The 12,824-nt window shown below is 42.2% G+C and overlaps 3 protein-coding genes across 3 annotated transcripts; all 3 read left to right on the top strand.

Moving 5' to 3' along the window:
* Window positions 1–1,113: 1,113 nt before the first annotated feature.
* On the top strand, window positions 1,114–4,530 carry fdx2 (ferredoxin 2). Its single transcript, XM_062387203.1, has 5 exons — window positions 1,114–1,314; window positions 1,641–1,692; window positions 2,163–2,269; window positions 2,786–2,873; window positions 3,393–4,530. Exons 1-5 carry the CDS (start codon window positions 1,128–1,130, stop codon window positions 3,547–3,549), a joined length of 591 nt encoding a protein of 196 aa, XP_062243187.1. The 5' UTR covers window positions 1,114–1,127; the 3' UTR covers window positions 3,550–4,530.
* Window positions 4,531–4,785: 255 nt separating this feature from the next.
* Window positions 4,786–9,587, top strand: zglp1 (zinc finger GATA like protein 1). The gene is made up of 5 exons (XM_062387153.1): window positions 4,786–4,875; window positions 5,925–7,229; window positions 7,344–7,450; window positions 8,187–8,280; window positions 8,533–9,587. Exons 2-5 carry the CDS (start codon window positions 5,935–5,937, stop codon window positions 8,663–8,665), a joined length of 1,629 nt encoding a protein of 542 aa, XP_062243137.1. The 5' UTR covers window positions 4,786–4,875; window positions 5,925–5,934; the 3' UTR covers window positions 8,666–9,587.
* A 1,149-nt stretch (window positions 9,588–10,736) lies between these two features.
* LOC133953315 (forkhead box protein D1-like) lies at window positions 10,737–11,914 on the top strand. The gene has a single exon (XM_062387190.1). The coding sequence runs from the start codon at window positions 10,781–10,783 to the stop codon at window positions 11,675–11,677; it is 897 nt and encodes a 298-aa protein (XP_062243174.1). The 5' UTR covers window positions 10,737–10,780; the 3' UTR covers window positions 11,678–11,914.
* Window positions 11,915–12,824: the final 910 nt, after the last annotated feature.

Below are 12,824 nucleotides of genomic sequence, written 5' to 3'. Positions count from 1 at the left end.
TGAGGAATGAATGGGACTGTGTGGAAATATAACATATTTTAATTTGATTCTTCAGAAGCAAGGGAAGTTTCACTTCTTCACAGGGATATGAGTTGACAGGTTTAGACTTGTGAGAACTGCGACCGGAACAAAACACAGTGACACCAAATGTGATGTTTATGTAAAGTAAGAACATTCAGACTAAATTACATTTGCATGGTTTGGTAATATACTTTATTATATAATCAATATTTTATTATAGCTCGTGAGACAAGTTGAGGTGAGAAATATACGACTAAACAGGGAGTGGTGGAATGTAAGGAAAAAACCTTTACTTCTGAATAAACACTGAATTAGACTCATTTGTTCACACATTAAAAACAGCAGACTAGGAAAACCATTTGGTTAAAAGTTATCATAAGACAACACAGATAAAAGAGACACATAAGATAAAAAGAGATAGAATCTTTGTATACACAATTACAAGGTGCTTTACAATTTAAAATGAAAAAAGGAAGGCAAACAATCGGAAACACAATAGAACAATATAAAAACTTTATACACAATAACTACTATATGAAAGGCCATGATACTAATATGACAAAAGACAACATTGACAGGAGCCCTCCTATATAGGCTGTCCATATGGAAAATATTGGTGGAAGAATAGTAGACTGGAAGATAGAATATGTAGAGATGGGGATAATGCACTTTGATATTATTGCTGTATAAAGTTGTAGTATTACTATTGTGTATAGTTTTTTATTAAACAGCATATAAATGCAGTCCATATAGATTGTTTTGGTCAATGACATTTTGTATTTTATTTTATGCTTACAATTCTTTGATTGAATTATTAATGTGTTTAATCTTATTATTATTGCTGTCTTTTTTATGGATTTTTCTTATTTATCACTTTTGAACTCGCTCTTACTGTTTGATTGAAGTTTCTCTTCAACGGTTTTTCATTTATTATTGTTTGACTAACAGTGATAATCATCTTGCTCGTTTGTTCCCATTGTACTGTGTGTGTGGGTAGAGACCTACAGCGCCATCTGCTGTCGGCGCTGCGCAAACTCCCGGCGACCTCGCACCGCCAGCGCTGTTTTCTCATTGGCCACTGTGGGCCTCGTGACCACAACAGAAACATGGCTGCCGCAGCTGCAGTCCGGTCGAGCGTGGGTCTGACTTTGAGACTTACTCGAGTCAAACCGGACTGTAGCACATGTCCTCTGTACCGGCTGAGTAGCGGGTTGACCGGCGGGGCGGGCCGGCAGAGGAGCGGCTCCTTCCCCAGCTGCAGGACCATAAACCGACATTTACAGACGAGCATGGGTGAGTGCTGCCGTTTGCTAACAGCCTTAGCCTCAACAAAACAGTGCCCATGTCCTTAGAAGTGAAGTGATCCCCATACGTTGTATTGAGCGGGGACTGGCAGTGTATTTTTACCAGTGACTTGTGCCAGTAATGTTTGGTTTTCATGTGATAGCTGGAGAAGAGCAGTTATATAAATGTGTCCTCTCATTAACACTCCCAGCATTCACTCTGGTTGAGAAAGTTTGTGTAACAAGTCTAATCCCTCCCCTCATCCCTCCCTTCCACAACCAGGAGCAGCTGATCTCACCCTCTCTGTCCCTCTGTCCGTGTTTGTCTTTCCAAAGGTCTCCACCACAGTGAGGAGGGGGTCTCCAATGCTGAGGACCCAGAGGATGTGTAAGTTTGTCTTAAATCCACGCACACATCCTGTATCTGTAGCACTAGAACAACTTCTCTGCTGCTCTTTAGCTGTAAAGTTCAACTTAGTCAAGGTTACATGTGGTTTGCGTTCAAGGTCAGTTAAATAATCACATTTTTTTCAATCCTAACTTCCCACTGACCATATATCTGTTATCTGTATCGCTGATCCTATGAGGGTCAAGGTGAGGGCGATCACAGCTGGTTGTGGGGGGGGGGGGGGGGGGGGGTGCAGCACCCTGGACAGGTCGCAACAACACATAGAGACGCACAACCATTCACACTCACATCCACACCTACAATGAACCTAACCCCAGACTGCACTTGTTGGACAGTGGGAGAAAACCCACTCAGACACGGGGAGAACATGCAAACTCTACAAAGAAAGACCCCGGCTGATACAGTTACAAAAATATGTTGTAACTCCTGCCCTCATCTTTGTTGTTCAGGGTGAATGTGGTGTATATAAATCGATCTGGACAGAGGATCCCAGTTAGAGCCAAAGTGGGAGATAATGCTATGTATTTGGCTCACAAGCATGGAATCGAGCTGGAAGGTGAGTGATTTAATCTGTTAAATATTTAATCAAAGTTTAAGTCAACTGCTTCTTATTCACTCCGGCAAGGAGGTTATTTATTGTACCCATATCTGTCTGTTTATTTGTTATCAGGACTATGGAAAAACTACTAGACTTATTTCCACCAAACCTGAGGGAAATAGATATTGATTAAGGGGGTGGATCCATAATTCTTTAGTTTTTTGTATTTTTACATTGCAACACCTGGCATTTCTCTTAAATGTTTCGTGCAACAACCACACCAAGTCAATTTCCTGTATGTGCAAATATACATGGCAATAAAAAGAATTCTGATTCTGATGGAATGCATAGATCTTGATTTTTCCAATGTTTAGTACTATGATTCCTGATAAATTAATTAAGGGCATCAGACCACCTCCTTTTTTCTTGTCTATTTTCTACTAACAGAATTAGTCAATCATGTGCAGGGTTGTGCTCTTTATTGAGGTCTGTTTTAATTATTTTATTGTTTTATTGATTGTTTGTTTTATTCAGGAGCCTGCGAGGCATCGTTAGCCTGCTCAACATGTCACGTCTATGTGAACGGTGACCATTTCGACAAACTGCCAGAGCCTGATGAGCGGTAAGTCTTGTGTCCAAACTAATGCAGATATTTTTCAGAACTTTACCCTCTGTCTGTGTCTCTTGTCCACACGCAAACTAAGTTTAAAGACATTACAGTGAAGATTTTTACAAATGCCAGATTTTCAAAATCACTGGTTCCTGTGTATTTGTGTAAACATGTAAAACTGAGCTTTTGGAAATTATGTCACAGGTTACTTTGCTCATTTTTCCTATTGCCTTGTATATATCCTATTGAGCTTTAGGCCAGAAAGATCCTGGATAAGATGGCGAAACAGTTGCCATATAACTATAAGTAAAAATATAAGCAAAAAACTGAGCTACTGTTTTGATTTTGAAGTAACTACCGCCAGAGGGAAAGAAGCTCACAATGTTCTCTGGCATTTGAAGGATCGTTGACTTTATCGGAACCTACTTGCCCGGTTGGCTTGTTTACATTTACATTTCAACGAATGTGTGTGATAGGGTGAAAGGACGATCATTGGTAATATTTACTGATTTGATTAATGTTGGTTGTCAGGGAGGACGACATGCTGGACATGGCGCCCATGCTCCAGGAGAACTCCCGGCTCGGGTGCCAGATAATCCTCACTCCAGAGATGGACGGTATCGAGTTGACCTTGCCCAAAGTCACCAGGAACTTCTATGTGGACGGCCATGTTCCCAAACCTCACTGAGAAGAGGCCCAAAAGACGAAGAAGGGGGACTGGGAAAGAAATGAGGGCGTCTCTGTGAGCTCGACACCACGTGTGCTGGTTGAGAGAGGGGGCGACGCACGGCCAAGATAGTAACGTCCGTAGCAACTCCCAAGACGTCTTGCTGACTGACAAATTCAACAGTTGACCAATGACATGACCGGCCTGCAGATGAGATCACAGTCAGATACTGATTCTCACTGAGGGTCAAACTAATGGTTTGTTCAAAAAACAACTGGGATGGTTTGACTGATTATGTATTTATTTATGTGGAGCATTCTCAAGCCCAAACTAGACAATTCAATCTAAACTGTTCTTTGAGAGGACTTTGACATTTTATGGTTGTCATTGTTGAGCCATTTTTTAACAAAGTATTGTTATGCCGTCAAATGGAACATTCCTTGTTACAGCTCATATACGCACAAGTATCACATGATGTTCTCAGTTCAGCATTTCACTTTTTTTGGTGCGTCAGATATTGTATACATGGCATTTATTCTCATTTCTACGAGTCTGGTTCTTTAGTAGCTGTTTTTGTTTTTCTCCTGCAAGGACAAAAGCCAGATACAGAGGAAGCAGCTGTATATTATGATAAATGTATCTGGAAACCCAAGGTTGGTGGGAGGGTGGACTCTTAAATACACAAACCAGACTGTAGAAACTAATTTTATTCACTATAAACAAGCAAATCATTCTTTGTGAGTTGTGTTTCTGAAGGTCAGATGAAAGATGCATGTTGAAGCACTTCCTGTCAGGTGACAGTGTGGCTCGACGAGTTGACGTGGTTCAGGTTTGCTGTGATCCTGGTTTGAAGCTGGTCGACACAAAATCAGTTTACCTCATCTCACCTTAACTTGTTCGTCTACTCTACTTAAATCCAGCTCACATTCATGTCAGTGAACTGTGTGTATTATGTATTAGAAAACATTAAAAGTTGTGCAATAAAAATTGATTTCAAAAGTATGTTTTGTACACGTCCTCCATTACCACTTAGAGAAAAATGGCAGAAGTGAAGCAAACATTGATATATCCAGACCTAAATATTCAGTACTAGTTGGTAACAAATATCAAATACGTAGACAGGCCTCACGTGTTGTTGCAGGGAGCTGTTTGCTGCAGCAGCTTCCAGGTGAAACTGGAGTTTGCTGAGGGGCCTCACTTTTATCCCCGTGCAGGTGTAATCTGTGTAAACCAGGAACACCCGTGCGAGCGGCTCAACATTACACGGGGGCCGGCCATGGCTACCAGCTCAACCAGTGTGGCCCCGACTCATCCGTATCAGCTGATGATCGATCCTGGTGGTGAATGGTGAGAATCAACACATGCAGCGATCGGTGGATGTTGGGTTTTGATTTTCAGTACAAGCTCTTGTACCGTTGATCCCCTTGATGGCAGAGAGGGGGTTAGCTAAAGAGGCTATGACAGGTCAGTAAGGAGGACTGACGATGAGGAGAAGAAGAAGAAGAAGGATAGGTGAGGTTGATGTGAGAATCTGATCGCGGGGCCCAGGTGATGTACGATCACAGGTTATGGATCAAAGTTTGCAATAATTGGATTTATTAAGTCCATCCATGAGATCTGATGCTAAAACGGACACCGATCTAAAGCTTAAATGGAGCCATGGTGAATTGAGGCGGACATGAGGATGATATACGCGGTGGTTACAGACAGTCTAAGTTCACGATCTGTGATCGTAGGAAAACGTTTTTCAACATTCAAGTCGCTTTAGTACACGTTCCTTTTAGTCGTTAATAAAACCCACCAGATCAATCACTGCGATCAGCTCGTGCGCTCGCGACAGTTTTAAAAGTTGACACCCGCGAAAATCTGCGACATCAACAGCAGCTTTGTTTCATCGTTACCGGTGAGTTTAAAAAAGTCACATTTAATAAAAGAAACGTCGCTATTTAAAAAAACAAAACAAACACACGGTGTCCACACGGAGAATGTGCAGCTTTACTTTATTTAACTTTTGAACAGCAGTGAAACACTTAATAAGAATGACCCGGATGTTCTGGTTTGTAGGCCACAAAGATGGAATGTATTTAACAACCAAAAAGAAAGCTGATCCTAACTGTCGAGTTATGTCGTCAACTGTTAAAATTGTTGTAGCACTAGCTTACACAGGAGCTCAGGTACAGCAGCTGTTCAAATGGTGAAGTAGCTGTTTTTCTAAATCCAAGACATCTTAATTACTCCCTAGAATTTATATAAGGTCATGTGCCTTAAGAGGTAAAAACATTAGGGGTTACACAAGGAAAAATAATTCTTAGATACAAGTTTTAAGAAATGTTTTATTATTGTCTTTGTGTGTGTGTGTGTGTGTGTGTGTGTGTGTGTGTTCCTTTCTGATGGAGACACCTCAACATGAGCACAGGGCCGACGACACAAGCCACTTTTATCCAAGGAAACCAGAAGACAGCCGGGCAGGATGGGTCTCACTCTGCACTCTTCTACCTCCTCCAAGAAGTGTCCAGGCTGGCGTCCCCTGGCCACAGCAGTGTCCCGGGTACGCACTCGCCCTCCGAAAGTCTCGACGAGGCGTCCACACCGGGGGGTGTCATCGTCGAGACGGAGGGAGAGGATGAGCATTCAGGATGTGACGGTTTCTGCAAGCACAGTTTCTCGCCTTTAAATCAGGTGAACAAAGTGGAGGAGGAACGTCACAGCAGCAAGGTCACGAGTTTGATCGAGCCGCGTCGCGAGGGTGCCAGCCCCTTGAAAGTGCTGAGTCTGATCAACCTGCAGTGTGACAGGATCCTGCATCAGGGAGATGTGGAGGAACCGCATCCAGGTTCAGTATCATCCAAGGCAAAATTAGGCCGTTCAGCTCTCACATCGTCAACTGCTACAACGGATGTTACAGTACAAGGGGTCGGAAGTGACACTTCTCATATCAAGAGACAACAAATTCAAGCCTCTGTCCGTGATGTGGAAGATGTTAGAGGGCTCAGTATTTATAAAGACTCCCAGGTGGGTTGTCGTCTTCAACCTCAGCCTGCTGAAATAACAGACACTGTTTTACCAGAGCTGATGAAGGATAATGCAACTGCCTCATCTCAACCGCAAAGTTGGGACAAAAGGGAAGCCATGTTTAATGTTAACAGACAATTAGAGTTGAGCCGGGAGTGTAAGATGGACTTTTTGAATGTGCCCTTCTCTGAAAATGCTTTGTCACAAGCACCATTGCACAATGCACCCATCGATACCCAGCTGATTGTAGATTCAAATGAAGAGACAGGTGTATATCTACCAAAGCCAGCACTGACAGTAGACTGCAACGCCAACATTGTGTTGACCCCGTGTGACACCCAGCTGTCGCCTCCGAGCGATGAGAGGTGTCATTCATTCCTAAAAACTGATCTCAAAACCACAGGACCTAACTCATCAAAGGACGCATCATCGCAGGTTGAAAAACTAAAATCATCGAGCTACAATGTGCCTTCCGCAAAGATACAACCAGAACTCAGGCCTGTGCAAATCGAGGAAGTTGCTCCTCCGTCTTCCTGGCGGTGGAGAACCAAGACTCCAAGAAAACAACCTCATCCCAGCCGGAGTGTTGACATCCAAGACCCAGACATCCTGGGTGTGACATTCAGGATGGGCTCGGAGCTGGACGACAGCAGGGAGCAGTGTCGGCTCCTCATAACTTCAAAGTACAGGTACTGACAGATGTACTGCATTTTTTTGGTGTGTGTGACTTTAGAAGATGGTGATTTAAATGTATAGAATTATCACACATTGCTGGCATCTGTTGCACGCGGCACCCTTCACAGCAAGGAACTCTTCAAGTGTGTGAGAAAGCCGAGGCTGAGGACACGGACATCCCAGAAAACCCTCAAAACTTGCAGCTCAGAGGAGGAGAGTGACCTGACGGTTTCCAGTGAGTAACACTTGAATACTTACACTCTTTGCATACCTTACTACACCTGCTCCAAAGGGTAATGTTGAGTCCTACAAGTATCTCATTAATGAAATAATCATGGATCTTGTCAAGTCAAGTTGATTATGTTTATGAACTGAAAATCACAAGGTTTGTCTCTAAATACATTTTCTATAACCTACAAGGAGAAAAGGAAACAAAATTCAAATGTGTATCATGCAGATAATGTTCGCTGCAGAAATGCCAATTTTCTCCACTAGGGGGTGCCACTGTTATTACAACATGTAAGGCAACAGTGTAATTTGCTTAGGACAGGGTTTAAACATTTTTAATTCTTAGGTGAAACTGCAGTGTAAACATTCTAACACCATAGTGTTTATCATGACAAGTGCCCATCATAAATTAAGTCAAAGTGGAGTAGATGTTCAAACATGTAATTGTTGTAGGACCATTATTATTTTTACATCGTTGGATTTCTAAGAGGAGGATTATCAGGATTTAAGTTTATCGCAGTGACATGGATGTTACATATGTTTGACTGTCTGTTTACAGATGAGAAGCTATTGTTTTCAGGCAATGTTCAACATTAACATAAATGTTTGATTTGCAGAATGACGTCAAATAATACAGATTAATAATCTAATCGGATGTGTCTTTAATTTGTGGTTCTTTTTCTTCTTCTTTATATTTACAAATAAACTGGTTTCAAAATGATTGTTTCTCTCTGCTGCATCAGAGGATAAAGTCTGTGCATCGTGTGGCACCAGGAAGACGCCCATGTGGAGAGATGCAGAGGATGGGACCCCGCTCTGTAATGCCTGTGGGATAAGGTAACTCATATTAATCATATATATATATATATATATATATATATACAAACACACACACATATTTCATGATGTAGAGAAATCCCTCATGGTTGACTCTATATATGTGGATATTGGCCCTGCAAGGCCCAGGATGATTTGAAACACTGGGTGGCAATATACATTTTTTTATAATAATGTGATGTAGAGCCGGAGTGTGTTTCATCAAAGAACTTTCATATAATCACTCTAATCACCTGTGTATCTCTTCACAAGGTATAAGAAGTACAGAGTGCGCTGTGTCAACTGCTGGCATATCCCCAGGAAAGAGGGGAACTCCAACTCATGCTGCCTCAGGTGTGGAAACTTGGTGAGGCTGACCTCAGCTCAACGGAAACACACAACCTAGGGAACCTACACAGAGAAAAGGCTTTTAATGTCCACGTGTGATGGAGCTCTGCACACACAGCAGCACAAGATTGTACCCTGTCTCTGCTGTTGTTCTTTGTCCTCGACAATTCAGTACAGATGTTAACGCAAAAAAAGAAAGAACCGACAACAGCCTCTTGTATTTTACTTGACTCAGGGTATTTAAATTAGTTTCACTGCCTCAGTTTTGCACCTCAGACAACATAATTAATTTACAAAATATATATAATATAAATTAACTAAATCAATAAACTGGTAAAAAATCCTTTAAAACTAGAACCTTCTAATACTTAAAAATGTGCACTGTTAAAGAGTGGTGTGCACCTCTATCTCGCCTGCACTGGTCCTTGTATGTAGCATGTCTGACAAAGTTTATTCAGTTGATTGGTTTTGTCTTCCCTCTGTCTGCTGAGCACAGAGCACAGACAGTGTGTAGCAGAGCTCGGAGTCATTTAGCACAAATAAATGGGATTCTTTAGTGCTACTGTAAGAACTACACACATTCTGTGGAAAGTGTATTCATAATTGTTGAGTTTTCATCTCAATAGCTTCAGTGTTGCTTGTGTATAATGGTCGTTGGTCTCAAGCAACAGCTGCAACACAAAGTTATCTCTGTGCAGGACCAAAACACTGCAACCTGAGCTCAGTGCTGTGTTCACTGTTATTCAATGCAAAATAATTAACATCATCTTGGCCTTGACAGCAAGTTTGTCTGCCACATATTTAGTTGCACAAGTTAAATTATTTATTTTGTTGTGTTCGTCGTCATTTCTAACTTATTTTTGGGATGTTTGTTTATCTTGGTGTATTTGGATTGTTGCTGCTAACGTTGGTACATTTTTTTCCTGTGAGGAAAAAAACCCTCTTTGTGTGAACTTGGATGGGTTCGGGTTTGTATTAAAGTCTACATATAACACTCTGTTTCCCCGGCTCTTTCATGTGTGTAGCTTCATAAGCACTGCCCGGTCCTGATTTAAATATAATACCCACACTAAAATGCAATTAGAAAATAGAATAATAGTTTTAGAGGGGTGCCCTACACATAACCTATCACATTAAACTGTATGTGAGGGGGAAGAATTGTTCATTAATGAGGCTTCCCACAGTTTCCTCAGCCCACCCTGCAGTATCTACTGCCAAGTGGGTGGCCTCACGCAGATTGATACAGTGCAGCTATTATTTCAAAATGGATTACGTCTTCTGATTTGAAACAGCCAGAGAGAGAGAGAGTTGTCTCTCTCTCCATGAGCCAAAACGTCAAGTGAAGAGGAACTGAGGGAAAATGAGCATTGTGTTGGCCAACAACATAAAAAGACTAAGCTCTATACAATTAATCATTAAACATACTTCAGCCCAAACCAGTTTCACCTGCTGTTGACATGTTACCATTGCAATTTCAAAGGATAATAAACATGTGATGGGAAGTAACTGAGAACTTTAACTTCAGTTTAGTAGATTCCTCAGATATATCCATATATATGCAATATAGAATTAAGTATTTTCCCACTAAGAGGCATGTAGAATACTATAATATGATATAATTGGTATATTATACATAAAAGTTATTTTTTAACTTAAAAGGATGTTCAGCTTCTACAACTAATTGCTCATTTACGTATCTTTAGTTAAAGTTGACCCCACATTGATTATTTACGAAGCTGATCGCATATGAAGTCAATGATAAAAGTCAACAATATAATTTATTATTAGAGCGAATCTCCATTGAGGGTCCTCTGATTAAAAATAGAGTTTGAGCTAGAATCTTTAACTCCCACTGCTGCTAATCAATACACATGGGGACTGTGAACTCCATGAAGGTACAGGCTATAATGGGCCTATAAATCGAAATAAACTAAATATTGTACAAACCATTAATTTGATCATAGAACTGAGTGGATTACCGGTCATCAGTTAATGCTAGGGGACCATTCATAATCTGAAGCTGCGTGTCTCAGCTCATTGCTGTGTTCAGGAGGAGGAGGGATTTTGCAGAGGGAGCTGAAAAGTGGAGGATACAGTCAGATGCAAGGGGAGAAGGGGGTTTGCGCCTGCTTCATCCAAAACAGGCGCTCGGCCACCGGACACTCTGGGGACCATGACCTTGGACTGCATGGAGCCGGAGACGGATATTGACGTGGAGGGACAGACAGATAAAGGAGGTCATGGGGATGTGAGGAACACATGTGGGTCACTGTTCAGTAACACGAAGGCAGACTTGGAGCAGAGCGCGTCCTCCCTCACTCCTCGGCTGCGGGAGGATGGAGGCTTCTCTGTGCGTTTGCAGCGCGGTGCCGGCTGGGGAGGGTCCTCGGCGAAGCCCCCCTACTCGTACATTGCTCTCATCACCATGGCCATCCTGCAGAGCCCAGGGAAGAGGCTGACCCTCAGTGAGATATGTGACTTTATCAGCCAGCGCTTCGCGTATTATCGCGAGAAGTTCCCCGCGTGGCAGAACTCCATCCGGCACAACTTGTCTCTGAACGACTGCTTCGTGAAGATACCCCGGGAGCCTGGGAATCCCGGGAAGGGAAACTACTGGACTCTGGATCCCTTGTCCGCAGATATGTTTGAGAACGGGAGTTTTCTACGGCGGAGGAAACGCTTCAAGAGGCGACACTTCCTTTTGGGAACGGTGAGGGACTCCGAGGCGCAAGAGCGCATCAGCCGCACGTCCGTGTTTCCTCTGCTCGGACCACGCAGGATGGTTTCCTGTCTCCAGGGTCTTGACCTGGACACAGGAGGGGGTTTAAGACCTCTCACTAGTCCCAGCCTCCCACCCGTGAGCCGGATTATACCTGAGCTCTCCTCGCTTCTCTCCAAGAGTTTCCCCTCGTCTTTACCCTTAGAACATCTCCACCTGGGACGCTGCGCCCTCGTTGCATCTCTGCCTCCAAACTTCATGCCTCCCGTCTCGCTTCGCGGAATCGCACCCAACTACCCTGTTACTCAGTTATCCACTGATCCTGTTGGCATCTTTAAACATTTCCTCTAATTTCATTTGATTTGATGATCTAATGATGCCCTTGAATGTCTGAACTCACAGAGAAATTAACTGAATCTTCTTCTCTGTTAAATAAACTCTTTATGTATATAACTCTGGCTATGGCCTAGACTTACAACAAGGCCAATTTATTTCTGCGTTTTCTTTACGCAAATTATGTTGAATAAAATATATTTTACGGCTCTTATAATATTTGGAATAAAATGTGATGGTATTTACACTGTCTGTGCAGATTGAAAGGTTTATCATTATTCATAAACACAATTGAATAATGTGTGTGTGTGTGTGTGTGTGTGAGTTTGTGTGTGTGTGTGTGTGTGTTCCCATGTATTATGTTGTGGGGACCTAAATCTCATTATAGGGAATTGCCTTTCTCATGGGGACAAAAAGTAGGCCCTCATAATTTAAATCATTAAATTTTAAGGTGAAGACATGTTTTAAGGTTGGGTTAAGTTTAAGTTGAGGTCATGGTTATATCTAAGGTTAGTTTCAGGTTCAGGTTAAGGCTAGGTTTAGGCAAGTATAGTAACTATGGATAAGCATATAGGTCTCCAGGAGATCATTGTAAATCAATGTAATGTACTCTGAATGGAGACACAACTGTGTGTGAGAGAGAGAAAGAGACGTGTTGCACATCATGTTAGAAGGTGGGTCCACTTCAATCAACACAGGCCTGTAGCAACACACACGGTTCTTGTATACGTCTCTACAGCTCAAATAAATAACACGTGCAGTGCTTGCTCCGTCAGCATGTAGTGCACATGAAATACATCTGGTCATCTGGTCGCCAGGTGACATCAGCCTGACACTGTGACTGTCATCAATGAAGGGAAGTCAAGGCAATGTCCTTACAAGAACAACATGGAACATAAAAGTGGTGAAACATGTTTTTCGGGTTATAATAAATTGACCCCTTAAGAACCTCAACTTTCTGAAACATGAAGATGTCCCAGTGTTTACTTCAGTCTATCAACAACTAATTTAGCATTAATCATATATGAATTAAGTGCAGTCAGTTTTACAATGTTGACTGTTTTGCACTAGATACATTTGTCCCTCAGATGTGTTGAGGAAAATGATGTTGGTCGTAACAGATATTCAAACAGCTGCCTTCCACGCAAACAACCCTTCCGGGAGC

The sequence above is a fragment of the Platichthys flesus genome, chromosome 5 (genome assembly GCF_949316205.1).
Source record: "Platichthys flesus chromosome 5, fPlaFle2.1, whole genome shotgun sequence".
Lineage (NCBI taxonomy): Eukaryota > Metazoa > Chordata > Actinopteri > Pleuronectiformes > Pleuronectidae > Platichthys > Platichthys flesus.
This window is presented reverse-complemented; position numbering and strand designations above follow the sequence as displayed.